Source organism: Aulonocara sp. 'chitande type north' Nkhata Bay, linkage group LG23, assembly GCF_057382095.1.
Source record: "Aulonocara sp. 'chitande type north' Nkhata Bay isolate Kocher_YH1m ecotype deep benthic linkage group LG23, A_spYH_male_GT1.1, whole genome shotgun sequence".
In the NCBI taxonomy this organism is placed as follows: Eukaryota; Metazoa; Chordata; class Actinopteri; order Cichliformes; family Cichlidae; genus Aulonocara; species Aulonocara sp. 'chitande type north' Nkhata Bay.
Window position 1 is genome coordinate 14,476,342 of NC_141365.1, and position 16,786 is coordinate 14,493,127.

Here is a 16,786-nt window from a genome sequence, read left to right on the forward strand (position 1 = left end):
GTTGCCAAAGTTTTAGGACAAACTGACAGCAGAATGGGTGAAAAACGCCCCACAGAGCACAGCGCAGAAAAAATGTGCTGGCCACGAATCTCCTGTGGTGACGAGTCGGGTGGAAATGTACGACATGTGTCAAATCAACCTTCGGCTCCGCTGGTGGGATGACAAACAGCTAGTTTTGCGTTGGCATCATAGATTGTGTGTAAAGCGTTAGCACAGCGTTAGCATGCTGCTGTTGTAGAGCTTTGTTGTCAGACTCACAGCTGTGTGTTGTTGTTTTCTAGACCGAGCACAGGTTGATCTTTAGTGTCGCGTTCTTGTCCCTTTCTGGAATAAATCAGAATAAATCCTCATTCCAAAAGATGGAGATCGCTCATGTTTGTGTCTGATCTGACCCACCCTACATCATGTGTTTCTACTACAGACGTTTACTGTGTTTACAGTAAAGCCTTACACAGGATTTAAATTCATATTTGATCTTAAAGTATCCAAGCTCTAGAGCTCCGGAGATTGTTGCAGCTGAATTAACATGCCGTCCTGACGCTGAACTTCTCTGTGACCCAGGAGGCGTGCGCGCTGCTGCTGGAGGAGAGTTTACACTACATCCAGGCCAAATTCCTCTGCAGCCCATCAGGCCCAACCACCAAGAGCTTCAACACGAACTTCTCACCCTTTGACATCTACTCCTCTTCATCTCCGTCCTCCCAGTCCACTCCCTTCTTGGTGCACCGGCTGGGCCTGGTGATAGACGGGCGGACGTTGGCCTACGCCCTGGATAAGAGTTTGGAGGATAAGTTTCTGGCCGTTGCACGGAGCTGCCGTTCCGTGCTGTGCTGCCGGTCCACGCCGCTGCAGAAGAGCATGGTGGTCAAACTGGTGCGGAACAAGCTGAAGGTCATGACTCTGGCCATAGGTAAGGACCGGGTGAGCATATTCAGACACAGATGGGCCTGATTTTAAAATCCCGTCACAAGCTCACTGCTGGACTTAAAGACAACTGACCTCACCCGGAGTAAAAACTAAACATTTGTCCTATCTCACGCTTACACGTGTTTATAGTTGCAGATATAAAAATGAGGCCTGTTAGGCTCTAACGTTGTGTTAAAGCATTCCTTAGCTTTGAACGGCGTAAACTGTGAGCTGTTGTCTTGAACCTTCAGGCTATCCCCAGTATGTAAGATCCCAGCAGCGTCCGGACAGATCAGAACGTGCCTGAGCTCTCGAGCACAGCTGCTAACCTGCTCGCAAATTGTTCCCAAATATTAACGAGCTTGGATGAGGGATTTTTTTCTCAGCGTTGAAAGACATTTTTGGAACACACAGACTCTTCCAGACAAGTGTACAAGTGACTTTCCCCATCTTCATCTTACTCTTTAGCTGTTCTAACAAAGGCATGAATGCCATATTTTAATTGCAGTGTGCACACCTGAACCTGCCAGCCCTGAACATTCACTTTATTTACTTTATTCATTGCATCTTTACCTCATCGTGCAGCCAACTGGCTGCTGCACGGCTCCAGTGAAACTCCTGTATGTTCCTCCTGCCGTGATCTCCGTGTGAGCTGATTTTGAAATTTGCCTGAGATGGAGGTGCACCATTCATCATTCAGCCTCCGCTCTGAGTTATTCTTAGTATTTCTACACTTTCCCTACTGAAGCTGCAGCAGCAAAGAGGCGACGCGAGGACGTCACGGTGACCTGCGTTGGTCTTTTCTCTGTTTTCCATTTATTTGGTCCAGCTGCGCTCAGGAGGAGCAGGTTTTATTTGCCAGCGGGGCGTTTTTTTTTTCAGTCAGTGCTATGTTAGCTTTTGAGCTTTAATATCTTTCAGTACTTCAGTCTTATTATTCAGACGTGTCACACTTCACGAGCTGGTACGGAGCCTTACTCACATTATTTGTAATAATAATAAATCATGGCCTCCTCGGGCCACTCTAGGGTTTTAATGCAAGTATCTGACCAATAATATCGCTGCGCTGGGGTTAATTATACTAACACACTGTCCAGTTCTGGTGAGAAAAATTCAGGAATTTAATTTGGATGTTGCTGATCACTAATAAGCAGATACAATAACATCCAAACATGGTCACGTCTGGCTCCAGAAAAACTGATATGGCAGCAGCCGAAATGCACTCTGGTTATACTTTTCTGAAAAAGTCGTGATGGCACATTAATCACGTTGTTCCATCCCACTCACAAAAAAAAATCCAGCCTTGTGAATTCTCAGTGAAAAAGGAAAAAAGGAAAAAAAATTCCAGCCAACTTCTATTTGAGTTCTTCTCACCACCTACCTTTCATTATCAGTCTGTGCTGCCACTGCGGTGCCATTGTGACAACAAAATCCTCCTCCCCTCCTACTCCACCACCTGTAGTGACAAAAAGAAGGGAAAACAAATTTATCCACACATCCGGAGACACCGCCTGTCGGCTGCCGCAGCAGGAAGGCCTCCGCCTCACGGGAGGCCGAGCTGCAGAGGTGGCGAACGGCACCGCAAGCGCGCGGCTCGTATAACGGCTGAGGAGTCTGTGAAAGCTTCACGTTCCTCTCGCAAACACTGGGCACGCCGGCTTCTCCATCTTGTCATCTTCACGCTCAATAAAGCCCCCCCCCCCCCCCCCCCCCTTCTTATAAACTGATGTACCTCCTCCTTCTAACGGTCTATTTTCTCTCTTTCACTTCCCTACATTAATCACAGGAGATGGGGCCAATGACGTCAGCATGATCCAGGTCGCAGACGTGGGTGTGGGGATCTCAGGACAGGAAGGCATGCAGGTAAGGTGATGAATAGAGTGGCACATGGGGCGGAGAGGAGAGGTGGGTGATTTACGGTGGGCTGTAGGAAAAAAAAAAAAAAAAAAGCAGCGCAGCCTGAGAGCTCCTGAGAGCGAGAAGAGCTGCAGATAAAAGATTGGGGAATTGGGAAGAGGGGGAGACACTAGCATTCTTTAGGGTTGTTAATGGCTTTTCATTACACTTAAGTGCGGTTTTTAGCCCACATCCATGACCATCCTCTAAATAGGATTGCCTGTGCTGTGCTGAGTCAGCAGGAAGGCCCTGTGTCCTGCAGAGAAGCAGCGCGGCGTGGACGCTCAGCTCCAAGGCCACAGCTGAGAGAGCATCTTCACGAAGAAAACCCTCCTCCCCTCCGCTCATTTACCTGCAGCACCCTGCTCCAGAGCTGTGCTCTTATGATGGAGATTCCCAATTAACTTCCAGGGGAGGCTTTGCTGGCACGCTGCTGTGTAGCACATCTGCTAAAGCCTCAGTATCCTGTCTTTAACCAATCCGCTGCATTAATTACCGTTAATCAAACTGCCACTTAATGAGACAGCGGTCACTCTCGGGGACTCCGCCGCACACCACGTGCTGAGACGCTCTTTACTGCGCCCCGAGCCTGCACGCGCTGCTGCATTATCATTAGCGGACCATTCGTCTATTAGCGACGCGCTCCCTGTGTAGTCGTTAGGAGGGGTTATTGGAGCGCAGCAGAAGCGAGAGGCCTGCTGCTGTTTCTGTTGCTGACAGCCGAGAGGTGCCGTAAAGGGTTAGCGGCGGTGTTTATGATGTAAAAGCAGGGCTCAGTACTGGGAGTGTTTTACACGGTGATGGATGAGACTGACAGCTTCCTGCCGCGCTAACGGTGAATCCAAGGGGAGGCCAACTCGTTTACGAGTTATTGCTTTGGAAAGATTATACCCGCTAAAGATTCATTAAGAAGAGGCGAGAACAGTCAACGAGTAACTGCCTAATGTGTGCTCGTCTCGTGTACGTAGGAGAGAGGCGGCAGGAGACTGAACGTTTGGTTCTTGTGGTGTTCTGCAGGCAGTGATGGCAAGCGATTTTGCCCTCCCACGTTTCCGGTATCTCCAGAAGCTCCTGCTGGTACACGGGCACTGGTGCTACTCCCGCCTGGCTAACATGATCCTGTATTTCTTCTACAAGAATGCAGTAAGGCCCCTCCCAGCGCACACAGATCTGAGTCAGAAAGGATGAGGTGTTCTGCTTTTTCTCACTGCTTCCATCCCATTTGTTCCCTCAGATGTTTGTGGCGCTCATCTTCTGGTATCAGTTCTACTGTGGCTTCTCAGGTTCAGCCATGATTGACCAGTGGTATCTCATCTTCTTCAACCTGATGTTCTCTGCTTTCCCACAACTCATTACTGGCACTCTGGACAAAGACGTGTCAGCAGAGACTCTCCAACAACTACCTCAGCTCTACGTGAACGGCCAGAACTCCGAGGTGCGCTCCCTCCTAATGATCTGACAGCACATTTCAAATTTTTACTAAGAATATGGGGAAAAAAGAGAGTTCCACAGCCTGGGAGCAGAGCAGCTGAAAGCTCTGCTTCCCATGGTGGTGCAGTAGGTAGGGAGAAGTGCTAATTCTGGATTTAACAGGGAGACGGTGAAGATAAGCAAATATGGGAGAAATATGAGCGCTGCGTCTACAGCCAGTTAATACTCCCTCTATAGCATTTTAGATCAGCTGAAGGCTTTTTAGAGAGCTTTTACAAAAGTCTGATAAGAAGAAATTACAGTACACCAACCTAGAAGTGAAAAATGCATGAACTAGTTTTTCAGCATCACTCTAAGGCAGGATGTTTGTAGCTCCGTAGTGTAGTAAGTTTACACAAATTGCGGCTGTTTCAGGTGCTGAGTTATCTGTGAGCCAAAAGCTCAGACTGCTCTAAACGCTCAGTTCACACTACTACTGTTGACTCATATGAGAGGGCAAATGTCCCTACTGTAGTTATCTCTGTCATAGAAGCCCCACCTTCTGTTTGTGAGAGGCAGCCAATCAGAACGATGTTAGCTTAAAGGCAAGTTGGCTTGAAATGAGGGGTTCCAGTGAGCCCTAAAATCTTAATCATGCAAAGTTCTCCACGATTTAGTCTAAGAATTAAACTTGGTATTACCATGAGGGTTTTTTTCCTCTCCCTGGCATAGGTGAAAGACTTCACTCTTTGCTCCAGAGAAAACCCAGTTTGTCAGTCTTGACTCAAAAGTCAAGAATAAGCTGGAATTCATTTTGCATGCTGCATAGATACCATTCAGTTTAGAAATCCACATTTTTCCTAAATAAAATGAATTTATGTTATAATATGCCATGATTTCTGTCATTAACCTTTGATTTCTAGCATAAATTTTAGCGTAAAGGTTAAAACTGTTGCGCTTCTTCATTGTTTTGATGGGTCATTAATTTTATTTCTGACCCAGAATTAATCAGGACTAGTTAACTGCTTCTGGTATCAAATGTAGGTAATAGAGACATTTTTATATGTGTTTTGAATATTTACATTTTTAACATTTTTCTTCTCTACAGTCACACTGATGCTGAGTGTCTGTGTTTATCCTGCAGGAATATAAGCCATATATGTTCTGGATGAACATGATTGATGCCTTCTACCAAAGTCTCGTCTGCTTCTTCATTCCTTACTTTGTAAGTGTCACGTCTGCCATTCGTCTTCACCAAGATATTAGAGTTTTACCTTTGTATTGATTTGTTTTTTTTAGTGTTGATTTTAATGTTTTATCCTCTTTACATGGTTGTTAAAATGGATTCGTCAGCAATGAAATTTATTAATTCACAATTTATTTATTAATTTCTTCAAATTTTATTTAAAAAGAATGTTTTCAGTACAAAGCATGAACCTGGAAGTGTTGTAGTGATTGCTAAGCTCACATTTTTATTTATACAAAACTGCAATATATTCAATATATATCAATAAATGCACAAAAAATGCTTAAAAATACAGAAATTCAGTGAGATCCTCCTATCGGTATGTAAGGTATGGTCTTATGTTGTTTTGGTCGATTATCAGTTCTAGCAAGCACGTGTATTCACGTCGCTTTATGTTGTGTTGGGGAAAAAATTGACTAAAAGAACAAAAATCTGTTTTCTGTATATATTTTTTTAATGAAATGTTCTTCTATGCTACCCAGGCCTACGCTGACTCTGACGTGGACCTGTTTACATGGGGAACTCCCATCACCACCCTCGCCTTATTCACTATTCTGCTGCATTTGGGCACCGAGACCAAAACATGGGTAAGAAATCTGATTATAAAGCCAACAGATGACAGCAGCGATCCCTGATGTTTATTTAAAAATAAAAACAATTTTAAGCTCATAGTCAGTCTGCTTTGGATGGTTACAGCATTGTAATGCTCAAAATCTCTGCGGTGGAACATGAGTGGTGTTTCCAAAACCTCACTGTTGGCCTGTGATTATCATTCAATGGTAACACATTACAGGAACCTTTGTAATAAATTATAAAAATGATAGTTTTATGCAAAAAATTCATAAAATTACATATTTTGTAACCATTTTTTTCATGGATTGGAAAATCAGCATCATAGAAATTTGCCAGACATGAACAATTTATTGATTTATTTTTGAAAACTTCTGTTTCATAACTTGTGAAAACAAAGTTGACATTTAGTTTAATTCCTGGATTCTGTCATATGTAGCTTTAACATACTACTTTAACCCGTTTAATTCTGTTATTTATCACCAAGACCACATTAATCACGTAGTGTACATATTTACGACTTTTATTGTGAAAGGCAAAAGAAGCCTAAAACAAACTGGGTTTCCGGTATAGAGCAAAATTGAGTATTTTGGTCTAAGTAACCCAAAATGTGATGTCCACATATATGGACGCCAGGTCCGAGGAGGTTAAGCAGAGATTTGAAGTTGTGCAGAAGATGGAACAAAGACTAGAAAACGTCAGAAACAAACCCCATGTTTTTCCCAGGGTGAGACCAGCCTCGCTCGAAACTGAACCAGGCAGCCAGAGATCAGAGCTTAGACTTGGAGTGCTATAAACTCCAGTTACAACTCATCACAGCGTGCCAACACCTTACACCGCCAGAGAGCTCAGACATGATGCTCATAAACTGCTGAAATTTATGACTTTGCCCTGAGTCCGAGTCTTCTCCATCATCTCTGTGGCTGTAAATTCAGCCTGATGAGGGTTTTTTTTTTTCTTTCTTTTTTTTAAACACGTGGGAAGAGTGTCCTTTTTACTTACTGCCTTCATGGACATGACTGCCCCTCATTTAGAGGCGCTTTCATTAAAAGGAGCACGATGGAAGGTACACTTCCACACACTCGGATGGCAGGCCCTTCATTTCCTCACTGCTCAGGAACATAATGCATGCCTGATTGGTAAACTGGTGTGAAAGTCAATTAAAGGTAGGTAGGTGACAGCAGCCCCCCCTCCTCCCCCAAAATACAGAAGCTGTGAGGCTGTAATTAATTACGTGTGTCAGTACAACACTTCAGTGAGCCATCGTACACGATTCACTGTGTCAGACGTCTCATCAGCCAATCATCTCCAGGATGCAACATGAGGAGTTTTTTCCCCTCGCTGACTAAACTCATTTTAGGGCACGAGAAGACGGTTTCGCATCCACACTTCTGTCTTTCCGCCTGGAGGAAACTTCTTTAATGTCGCCTAAATGTACAGCAAGCTTTAGCTTCCAGTCACGTTTGCCTTCATTTTAATATATATGTTAACAATATTTTGCAGGCAGTAAATCAAATCACTGTGTATCCCTTATAGAGAAATTGAGAGTCTTATATAAAAACAGTGTTATATTAGTATTTCCGTGTCATTGTATATTCAGTACCGGTGCGTGTTCTGCGCTACAAGCGAACTTGGTGAGATCTGATTATTCGCATGTGAAAAATCGAGCTTTGTTTGAAAAAATAACGACAGTAAAATTACATGGTTGGTGTGAACGCCTGCGTTAAGAATAGGTGTGTAACGTCTTATGATTTTAAGTTTCTGTTACTGTTTCTCATCCTCGTGTCCTTCCCCCTGCAGACGTGGATGAACTGGATGTCGATCGCCTTCAGTATCGCCTTATTCTTCACCGTGGCGCTGTGCTACAACGCCTCCTGTCCCGCCTGCTACTCTCCTTCCAACCCCTACTGGACCATGCAGAGGCTGCTGCAGGAGCCCCTCTTCTACCTGCTGTGCTTCATCACGCCCATCGCTGCGCTGCTGCCTCGGTACACCGTGTTCAGTTTGTGGATGAGTGAAAACACGAGCCTGTTTTTCAAATATTTATGATCCGAGTGCTGAATTGCGTCTGTTATTGATACCAGATGCCTTTCATGTTTATCCCAGCCGCCTGGCGATCTTCGGTGGAGCGATGCTGATGTCAGTCTCTGTTTTACTTTTCAGATTTTTCTACAGGGCGTGTCAAGGCACGCTGTTCCCGAGCCCAGTCCAACTTGGAAGGCAGTTGGATAAACTCCCCGCTGACATCCGCAGGAACATCCTTAGCCTGAGTCGGGTCAAGGTGGGGTCGCCGCTCTGCCCCAAGCTTCCTTTCCTGTCCCTCGCTAAGGCCTCGCCTAAAGGTTACTATAAAAAGGATGGGAGGAGCGTCTCTGGCTCAAAACAGGGGCCTCTATTACAAACAGATGAAGCAAAGAGAAGCCCGCTGCAGCCCACAGACAGCGATATGCACCTTTCAGATCTCTATACACCAGCTCCGTCAGAAGTAGACACCCTTCCCTACACCAAAGACAACCCCGCCCTGTCAGGGGAGCTGCAGACTTCTTCTGCCGCAGACTCTGAGCATCTCAATAAGACTATAGAGCCGTCAGATGTCAATCTGTCCAGCTGTGTCACCTCCACACCTCTGCCCGCTCAGGCAGACAGCGTGCAGCTGAGCATGCCCCCCGACGGAGCCTCGCAGTGCGTCAGATACACGAGGAACTCAGAGGAAAGACTCAAATCTGAGGACGCCGTCAGTTCGGCACACAGGACAGAGCCGCCGACAGAACGGCCGCTGCAGGCCGCTTCCTTCAGTCTTAACTAGGAATTCAATTGCACAATAGTTTGTTTGTTTTTTAAAGATCTAATTATATTTTTCAAGCAGATTCTTTTATGAAACATGCAAAGAGGTACTTTATATTTTGGATGTAAATCTAAAGCAGAGATATTTTTGCCTTTTGGGAGATTTATTTTTCTGATACTGGGAAACTTAAAGTTCACACAGAAACATCTCAGTACTCTGTCAGGTCTTCATGAAAAGAAGAGCAGAGAGATTCCACCGTGATATGGTACCCAGTTCGTTCTTTCAGCTTGGCCTGTAAATGCACCAAAACCGGGATCGGAGCCGTTCGTGGCCTCGAATCGGTGCTGACGAGGAAAGAAGTTCCCGTACTTTACTTATACTTAATGGCCACGCAGAAGCATATTTCTGTGAGGACTTCCATGCAGATGATACCAAAGGTTTATATTCAAGTGCAGCAAGTTGTGGTACTGGCTCTGTGCACATTTTCTTCTTCTTGTTGGATCGGGAAACATAGAAGTCCGTTTCTAGCTGTTCTCTTGCACAGTAAATTCTTCTAAATTATAGTTATTAGAGCTGTTGGCTGTAAAGTTATTTGTGCATTATGACCAAGAAATCGCCATTTCAGTCTTTATGCACTAAGAATCCACCAGGAATTATGCTGTGTGTATGTGTGGGTGCGTGTGTGTGTTTGTTTCTACAGGGTTAAGACTTGGTTTGAAATGGTTAGCGTTAGGATTATGTTCAGATTAGGGTTCGGGTTAGACGTTTAGCTGGGCCATGGAATACGCTACATCCTCGCAAAAGCAAAACTCTTATGTGTGTGTGTGTGTGTGTGTGTGTGTGTGTGTGTGTGTGTGTGTGTGTGTGTGTGTGTGTTTATCCAATGACTCATTGGATCTCTTTTAAGAGCCAGTTCCGCATAAATGTAGATTTGCTAACTGTTGCCAAGAGTTGAGGTCAATCCGGTTTCCATGACTCTGTCAAATATAAAGCTGAAGTCGGAGGCGTTATTTTCTAAAAAAAATAAATAAATAATAATAATAATAATTTTTAAAACCTGCTTTCCAGCATCTCTAAAGCTCATTAATTAACATTTCATAACATCTCCTTTCTTTCATTTTTGTAATCACCATATCATAAAGATAATGTATGTATCATTGCTAGCGGTTAGCTGCTTCTGTCTTCACCTTCATGTACTGAACCCGTCACTTGTCAGCCTCCATCCGAGTGAAAACCCTCCTCTGTGTGTCTGCGCAGATGTTTTGCAGATGTCTTCTCATCTGCATCCTTTACAGTTTTACTAGGAAGCACTTTAAAAGCCCCATTTTGCTTTTAGCTTTTCAGTTTTTAAACACCACGTTTACAGTTGGATATTTTTACCTTAAGCTGTTTCCCTCTGCTCTTCGACTTTATACACAGCTAAGCTAACGCTATCATAAGAAGCAGGATTTTTGCTACCGTAAGCTTTTTTTTTTTTTTTGTCTTGTTTTTTTTTTTTAGTCTGACTTTAATCATGTTTGATCTTTGGCCCTGTGCGAGTAACATAGTAGCATTTAACTAAATGCGATCTTAAAACTGGAATTATTCTGACAAAGATTTATATCTTCATAAGCAACGACCAGTACTCAGAACAGGAGGTCTTGGCCTGTGCAAGTGTCCTGACTCCAACACAAACATGAGAGAGAAGGATTAAATTTCTTTTGTTTGTGAGAAACAGCCAGTTGGAAAGAGTTTCAGAGTAGAAACTGGGCGATCGATGCCCAGAATAAGAAAAAAGGGGCATTATTTTGAACTTTTACTCATGAAAAGCTAGGCTAACGCTAATGAGTGAAATAGTAAATACATAAAGCTGAGCATAACAGAGGCACCGCTTAGTCTGTGCAAGTCCCCTTTTTCCATTCATGTCATGTGTTTAGTTTATCTGAAGCCCATCTGAGGTTTTTTTTTTTTTTTTTTTCCTAAAGCTGTAAACCAAATCCTCGGGGCTCAGTCTGTCCCAGATCTTAAAGAGACTGCTTTAAGTTTGCACTTTGAAAGCTTTCAGTCGCTGAGTGTCGTCGGTGCTGCAAGGAGAGCGGGAGCTTTGCACCCCTCTTACCTTTGCAGACACTTTGATGCGTTCCTCCAGTTTATGGTTGAGCATTTAAAGCAGCAGCACCTTTTTAACATTTTCTGAAGGGCGTGTCTCATTCCAGGATGTTTTTGTAAAGAGTTCAACTTTTGCCAAAGGTCATCTATATATTCTACGTGCCTTAACACTGGATAAGAAATGAGAAATGTGCTCGTGATGCTGATTCTGTTTGTTTAATGATGATGGAGCATATATTCGGAGGCTGCAGGCTCTGTGGTTTCTCTCCACCTGTCCTTTTGCACATGGTGCTTGTTCCATTGGCATGCTGTTGTCTGCAGTCTGTTCGCTTTGTTTCAGAGGTTCTGTCATTTGGGGTGTTGCACTTTGTGTGCCAGGCTGAAGCTTAAGTGTTTCTGCGATCCTACACACACACTGTCACACAGCGTATCTGAGCATATTCAATATTTTTCTCCTTATGTTTCTTTTGGTTGCTGCATCGGCCGAATGTGAGCTTCACTGTTTGAATGGTTTCGCTCTCAATGCTGATCAGCCACAGCATTAAAACGTTTTTTAAAAACCACAATTATTTTGAAGCACAGTAGTTTTCGAAAAGTCAATGAGACATTGAGTCTTCATGTTAAAATAGCTGCCAGGTTAATGGGATGTGAGATGGGTTATTGTTGTTGACCGAGACCAGAAAAACAGCAAGTCGCTCCACTTTCACTAAATTAATTTAGGAAGACATCGAAGCGTTCAAGGTGTTAAACTCTGCCACTGCCAGCTGGTGAAGCCGTGTTTCTACCAATCAGATCTGTTTTTTATGTTGTGGCTGATCAGTATATTGAAAGGTATTGATCAGAGATTTTGGGATAAACACTGAAAAGCTGCAGCCGGTCACCAACGTAGAAGAACTGTTTTAGGTTTTTATTAATATTCCACATTTTTATCAGTTCTTTGGCCTTTGTGCAACTGGAAAGTTTCTGTACATGGCTACTTTTGAACAAAATAAAAATGCTAAAGAATTTATTTATGCTTTCCTGGTCTTATTAATATACTAGGGCTGCCACGATTAGTCGACTAGTCACGATTATGTCGACTATTAAAATCGTCGACGACTAATTTAATAGTCGACGCATCGTTTGAAGCTTTGTAAGATCACAAAGGACGCAGGAATAAGTAGTAGGATTTAAGAGTGTAATAACGGACTGAAACAGAAGATGGCAGCACTGCATGTACAAGGATGCCAGCTGCCGTTAAACCCCGAAGAAGAAGAAGCTGTGTCCCAGAATTCATAGCGCAGCCCAGCGCAGCTGTCAACAATGGCGGCAGCTAGTTAGTTTTAACTTTACTCTTATTATTCTTTCTGGGTCACAAAATAAACGTTTAACATATTTTCAGGCGAGAATGTAGCTGTGTAAACCTCAAATATCTGCTCAGTTTATCAAGACACCACATATTTTCAAAAGCGCTCCGACGTTTTCGGAGACGTCTGTTACCCACTAGCTCGTTAGCTAGGCGGGGGCAAGGCTAACTAGAGCCATGAGAACACCGGACTCCCGGCAAATCATTTTCAAACCCACCGCCGTCTTTCGCTACTCAGGTTAAACATATATATAAGTCACTTAGATAACTTAAAAATGTTATTGTTTGGCTTTCTTTAGTATTTTATTTGTTCCTGAGTAAATCGGTTTGGCTGAGATTAAAGTTATAGTTTTTTGCACAGCTAAAACTGTCAAGCAGACAGCTGATTATCAGAAGTGTGAGACTCTGGAGAATATACTCCGGTGTCCTGTTATATTTTAGAAAGCAAGGAGTTTATTAAACTTCACCGAAACAATCTGCAAATTTCATTAAAAATTAATAAACTACCATCTTGTCTTTATTTTTAGTTAGCACAAACACTTCAAGCTGTAAGCTAATGATAGTTATATAAGAGCAGATGCTGCCGGTGCAATAAGCAGTACGCTGTACGTCCAATGGATGATGATCTGATTAGTCGACTAATCGCAAAAATAATCGGTGACTAGTCGACTATCAAAATAATCGTTTGTGGCAGCCCTATAATATACATTGACTTATATTATGTATAGCAGGCTTGCCCACTATAAACGTGAAACCAGTGAGCCATTGATCATACCGTAGATAATTCTCCTTTCTGACTTGCATAATTGCCATAATTTACTAAATTAAGTTTAAATTTTATTCAACAAAAGCTGAAACTTTTGACTGAGGTCATAAGGACATCAGGAAAGTGTTTACTGGGGTCCCAGACTGAGGGAGACGTGCACTATTTTCCCCTTACACTTCAATTCAATTTCAAGTTTTGTATAACCTGAGTCGCCCCCTGCTGGCCGTTAGAAAGAATGCAGGTACTCCCACATTAGCATCGCCAGCTTTTTATTCTACCTTTGTAGTTTTGGTAGGAAAATCCTGATTCAAAGTAGAGTCTAACAGTCATCCTCAGAAACATGACTGTTGGGGGTTTTGTGTGTTTTTTGTTTGTTTGTTTTAAAGCTCATCTTCCGTTTCCTTCTCTGGATCCATGTGCTGTACAGTGTCCTCAAATTAATGACCGTCGCAGCACTTTCTCCTCGGACACTGAGATAGTGATGACTCCTTCCCTCATCAGCTGTTTTTTTGTTTGTTTGTTTGTTTTTCTGCCTACGCATGAAGGTGTGACTTTGAGCAAAGCTTTTGTTTTTTGGGTTGGATTGCTGATAAGTAACATGGGTGTCCGTGGATCAGAAGGTACAGCGGGTCCTCCACTCTGTGTTTCGTTCCCCAGCTCGTATCCTTGGGCAAAATACTGAACCCCGAGTTTCCCCTGATTCATCCACGAGTGTGTGAATGTTAGGTTAAACGTGTTTAAGGTGAATGGGTGAATAAGATTTGTAGTAAGAAAGTGCTTTAAGTGTTCAAATAGAGTAGAAAAGCACAGAAGTACCAATCCATGTACAGTAAAACTGACTTTTGTCAGTTTTATGATGATAATTAATGTAAAAGATTGATATTATCATTAAACAGCTCCACTTGGATTTGAAGACTTACTCTAATTACTTTTTAAATCACCTGCACAACGATGCTCATTCGCAAGTTAATAGAGTTTGATTAGATTTTTTATCATAAAGGAGCTCCATTGATTGTGGCCATTAAAGAGGCCCAGGCCCTCTGCGTGACCCGTAGTTTTAACGAGCTTAAATCAGACTATTTTCAATTTCCCTAGCTGCCTCGTATATATAACGTGGTCCTCAGCAGTCAGAGACCTGGATCGTGGGAGTGATGATGCTTTAAGAGCCTCTCCTTTTCCACTCCTTTCTTCCATAGATGTTTTGTTCATTTGCACCAGTGAGGATATGCAATGCATCATTTCTGGTCGCAAATAATAAATGAAGGATTTTTTAAAAAAATTTTTTTTATTGTGAGCCAGGGCCATCTGTCTTCCAGTTGGTGGAGGCATTGCGAGGCTCCGTTCTGCTCTGTCACGTAGGAGTGGCTCAGAAAAAGCATTATTGCACTTTTTCAGTCTAACTTCCCACTGACACAGGAAGCCTGCCAAACGAAACAGCAGGGACACCAATAAACACCACACAGAGATAGACAAACACCTACGAGTAGTTCAGGGTCTTTGGTTCACCTGAGAGTAAACTGTGTGAGGAAACACTACAAGAAAAACATGACTAAGAAACCTGTTTATGGGTTAATTCTTACACTTTTAATAGTAGTTTTTAGAAAAGTCCTTTGGATGATTTTTCCATTCATGCTTAAATTTTTCAGACCTTTATTTGGGTCCGGGTCATAGAAGAAGAGGGTTTCCAGGGTTTCCTCTCACTCGGACAACCAGAAGCATCTTACATCAGAGGCCCCACGGTGGCATCAGGGTCAGATGCTGAACCTCTCCACCTGGCTCACATCAGCGTGGAGTAGCTGATCTACTCGGGGCCCCTCCCGGATGACAGGACTCCTCACTTGTCCCTTAGTGAGGGGTGCTTGTGTTTGAGATGCTTTAATTCTTCTAGTCATTACTCAGAACTCGTGGCCACAGTGACTCCCCGTGAATTGTGTAATAGAGTAGTAATAGGCAGTAGAGTCTCTCCAGGCAATCCCGTCTTGGTTGAGGAGGCAGGCTAAGAATGATGCAGTATCATAATTGATATCCATCTATTTATTTTTTTTACGCTTATCCAATTTGGGGACTAGAGCCTACCCCGGCTGCCATAGGGTGAGAGGCAGGGTACATCCTGGTCATGTCGCCAATCGTTCTCAAGACTAAAACAGAGACGGACAGCCATCATACTCACATTCACACCTACGGCCAATTTAGAATCACTGATTAACCTAACCCCACTGACTGCACGTCTTGAAGTGTGGGAGGAAGTCTGAACGCCACACAGAGAAGGCCCCGGCCAGGTGCTAGAATCAAACCCAGGACCTTCTTGCTGTGAGGCAACAGTGCTACAGTTTGAAAATGTTCACCTATAGCTAGGAAAACCCCCACTGACTTAAAAATGTGCCAGACAGTAGACGCTAATGTTTCTTGGTAATTTAATTTTACAAAATAGGACAAATTGAGGAAAATGGACTATGAAGAAGTATTATGAATACATGTATTGGAAATGCTTTTTGTTTTACACATAAAGTTGAAAAAGTATTTCAGAAAGTGACCAGATGCTTAGTTGGTATAAAGACCAAACTCGTCACTCCGACTGATTGGGGGCATCTCTAAAACAGAGGATCTTTGTGCCATGGAGTGTGAAGCAGAAACCTTTATGTAAGCATATTTTGTTGTTTTTGCCTCATGAGCAGTTCAGCAGCCCGTTTGCCTGAGCGTGTTGTGATAATGTCGACATTTGCTGAAGTGTTGAAAATCCCCTGCGCTGATGAGCCCGTGTTATGATCCAGCTCCGAGGATGTCTCTAAGGTACATGTATCCCGATCGCGCGAGACATCACCTCCGTCGTGATCGCCTCGGTGACCCCTGTCTCTGCCTGCTGTCTGGCACATTTCCAGGAATTGCTTAATACCCGTGATATAAAATGATCCTCTCCATCCTACGTCCTGCCCTGCATGCAGTCTGCAGCATCTTCTCTGGAACTCTGGACCACCCTGCAGTCTCACTCCCAGTCTGCATCGCAGAGGCTAAAAACACAAACACTTTTTTTTTAGTTTGAACTTCATTGCCGTGTTTCTGCTTTTGTTCTTTCAGCGATTATGCGATAACTGGGAAGGTTAATGAGCAGTTAAAAACTCCTTCTGACACACAGTAGAGAGTAGAGAGAATAATAATCTGTTAAATATTCTGTAACAAGTAAAAGTCTTAGATTCTAAATTTTACTTAAATCTCAGTAACTTTTTTTTTCTAAATCAATCAGTTGCTCATTTCCTGTGGGTGTATTAATTAAATGATCTGGACACAGTTTCAGCCTTACTGCCAGTTTTTGTCAGTGGTCATTTAAAAATCCCCAAAACAAACAACCAAAAAAAACCCAAATCCCTGCAGCCCACAGAGCATTTTCCCACAGATGACTACTATTAATACTGCAGAATTCTTTCAAACAAAGTATTTTTCCCTTGTCTTACTGAGTTATATTCAGCTGATGTCTCATTTTTTATTTTTGTGTCATGATAATAAAGACCGAACAGACCAAGGAACCTGCAGGATGGTGCAGCTGATCACAGAGTAACAGGCCACTTGAAGATCTGAAGGCTAGCAATACAATAGAAGGTGTGCAGTGATGTTATAGGTGCCTAGGGGCTCTCCTCTTACTTTGATGGGCTGATTGGGGTGGAGATTGACAGTGGTGTGGCGGTCGTTAAGTTGGGGTTGGTGAATCCTGCCAACTCTGTGTCGTTCCCCCCCCCCCCCCATCCTTTCTCTTCCCTTGGTCTGCCTCCCTGTGCCATG

General features: G+C 43.2%; 1 protein-coding gene across 1 annotated transcript in view; it reads left to right on the forward strand.

Annotated features, from left to right (window-relative positions):
• The window catches only part of atp10a (ATPase phospholipid transporting 10A), a 51,879-nt gene extending 37,927 nt beyond the window's left edge, over window positions 1-13,952 (forward strand). Inside the window, exons 14-21 of the mRNA XM_086281570.1 lie at window positions 562-910; window positions 2,693-2,769; window positions 3,820-3,945; window positions 4,037-4,237; window positions 5,357-5,437; window positions 5,941-6,045; window positions 7,829-8,016; window positions 8,192-13,952. Coding sequence (XP_086137696.1) covers window positions 562-910; window positions 2,693-2,769; window positions 3,820-3,945; window positions 4,037-4,237; window positions 5,357-5,437; window positions 5,941-6,045; window positions 7,829-8,016; window positions 8,192-8,834 — 1,770 coding nt within the window. The 3' untranslated portion in view covers window positions 8,835-13,952. The remainder of the gene's footprint in view (window positions 1-561; window positions 911-2,692; window positions 2,770-3,819; window positions 3,946-4,036; window positions 4,238-5,356; window positions 5,438-5,940; window positions 6,046-7,828; window positions 8,017-8,191) is intronic.
• The last annotated feature ends 2,834 nt before the right edge of the window (window positions 13,953-16,786 follow it).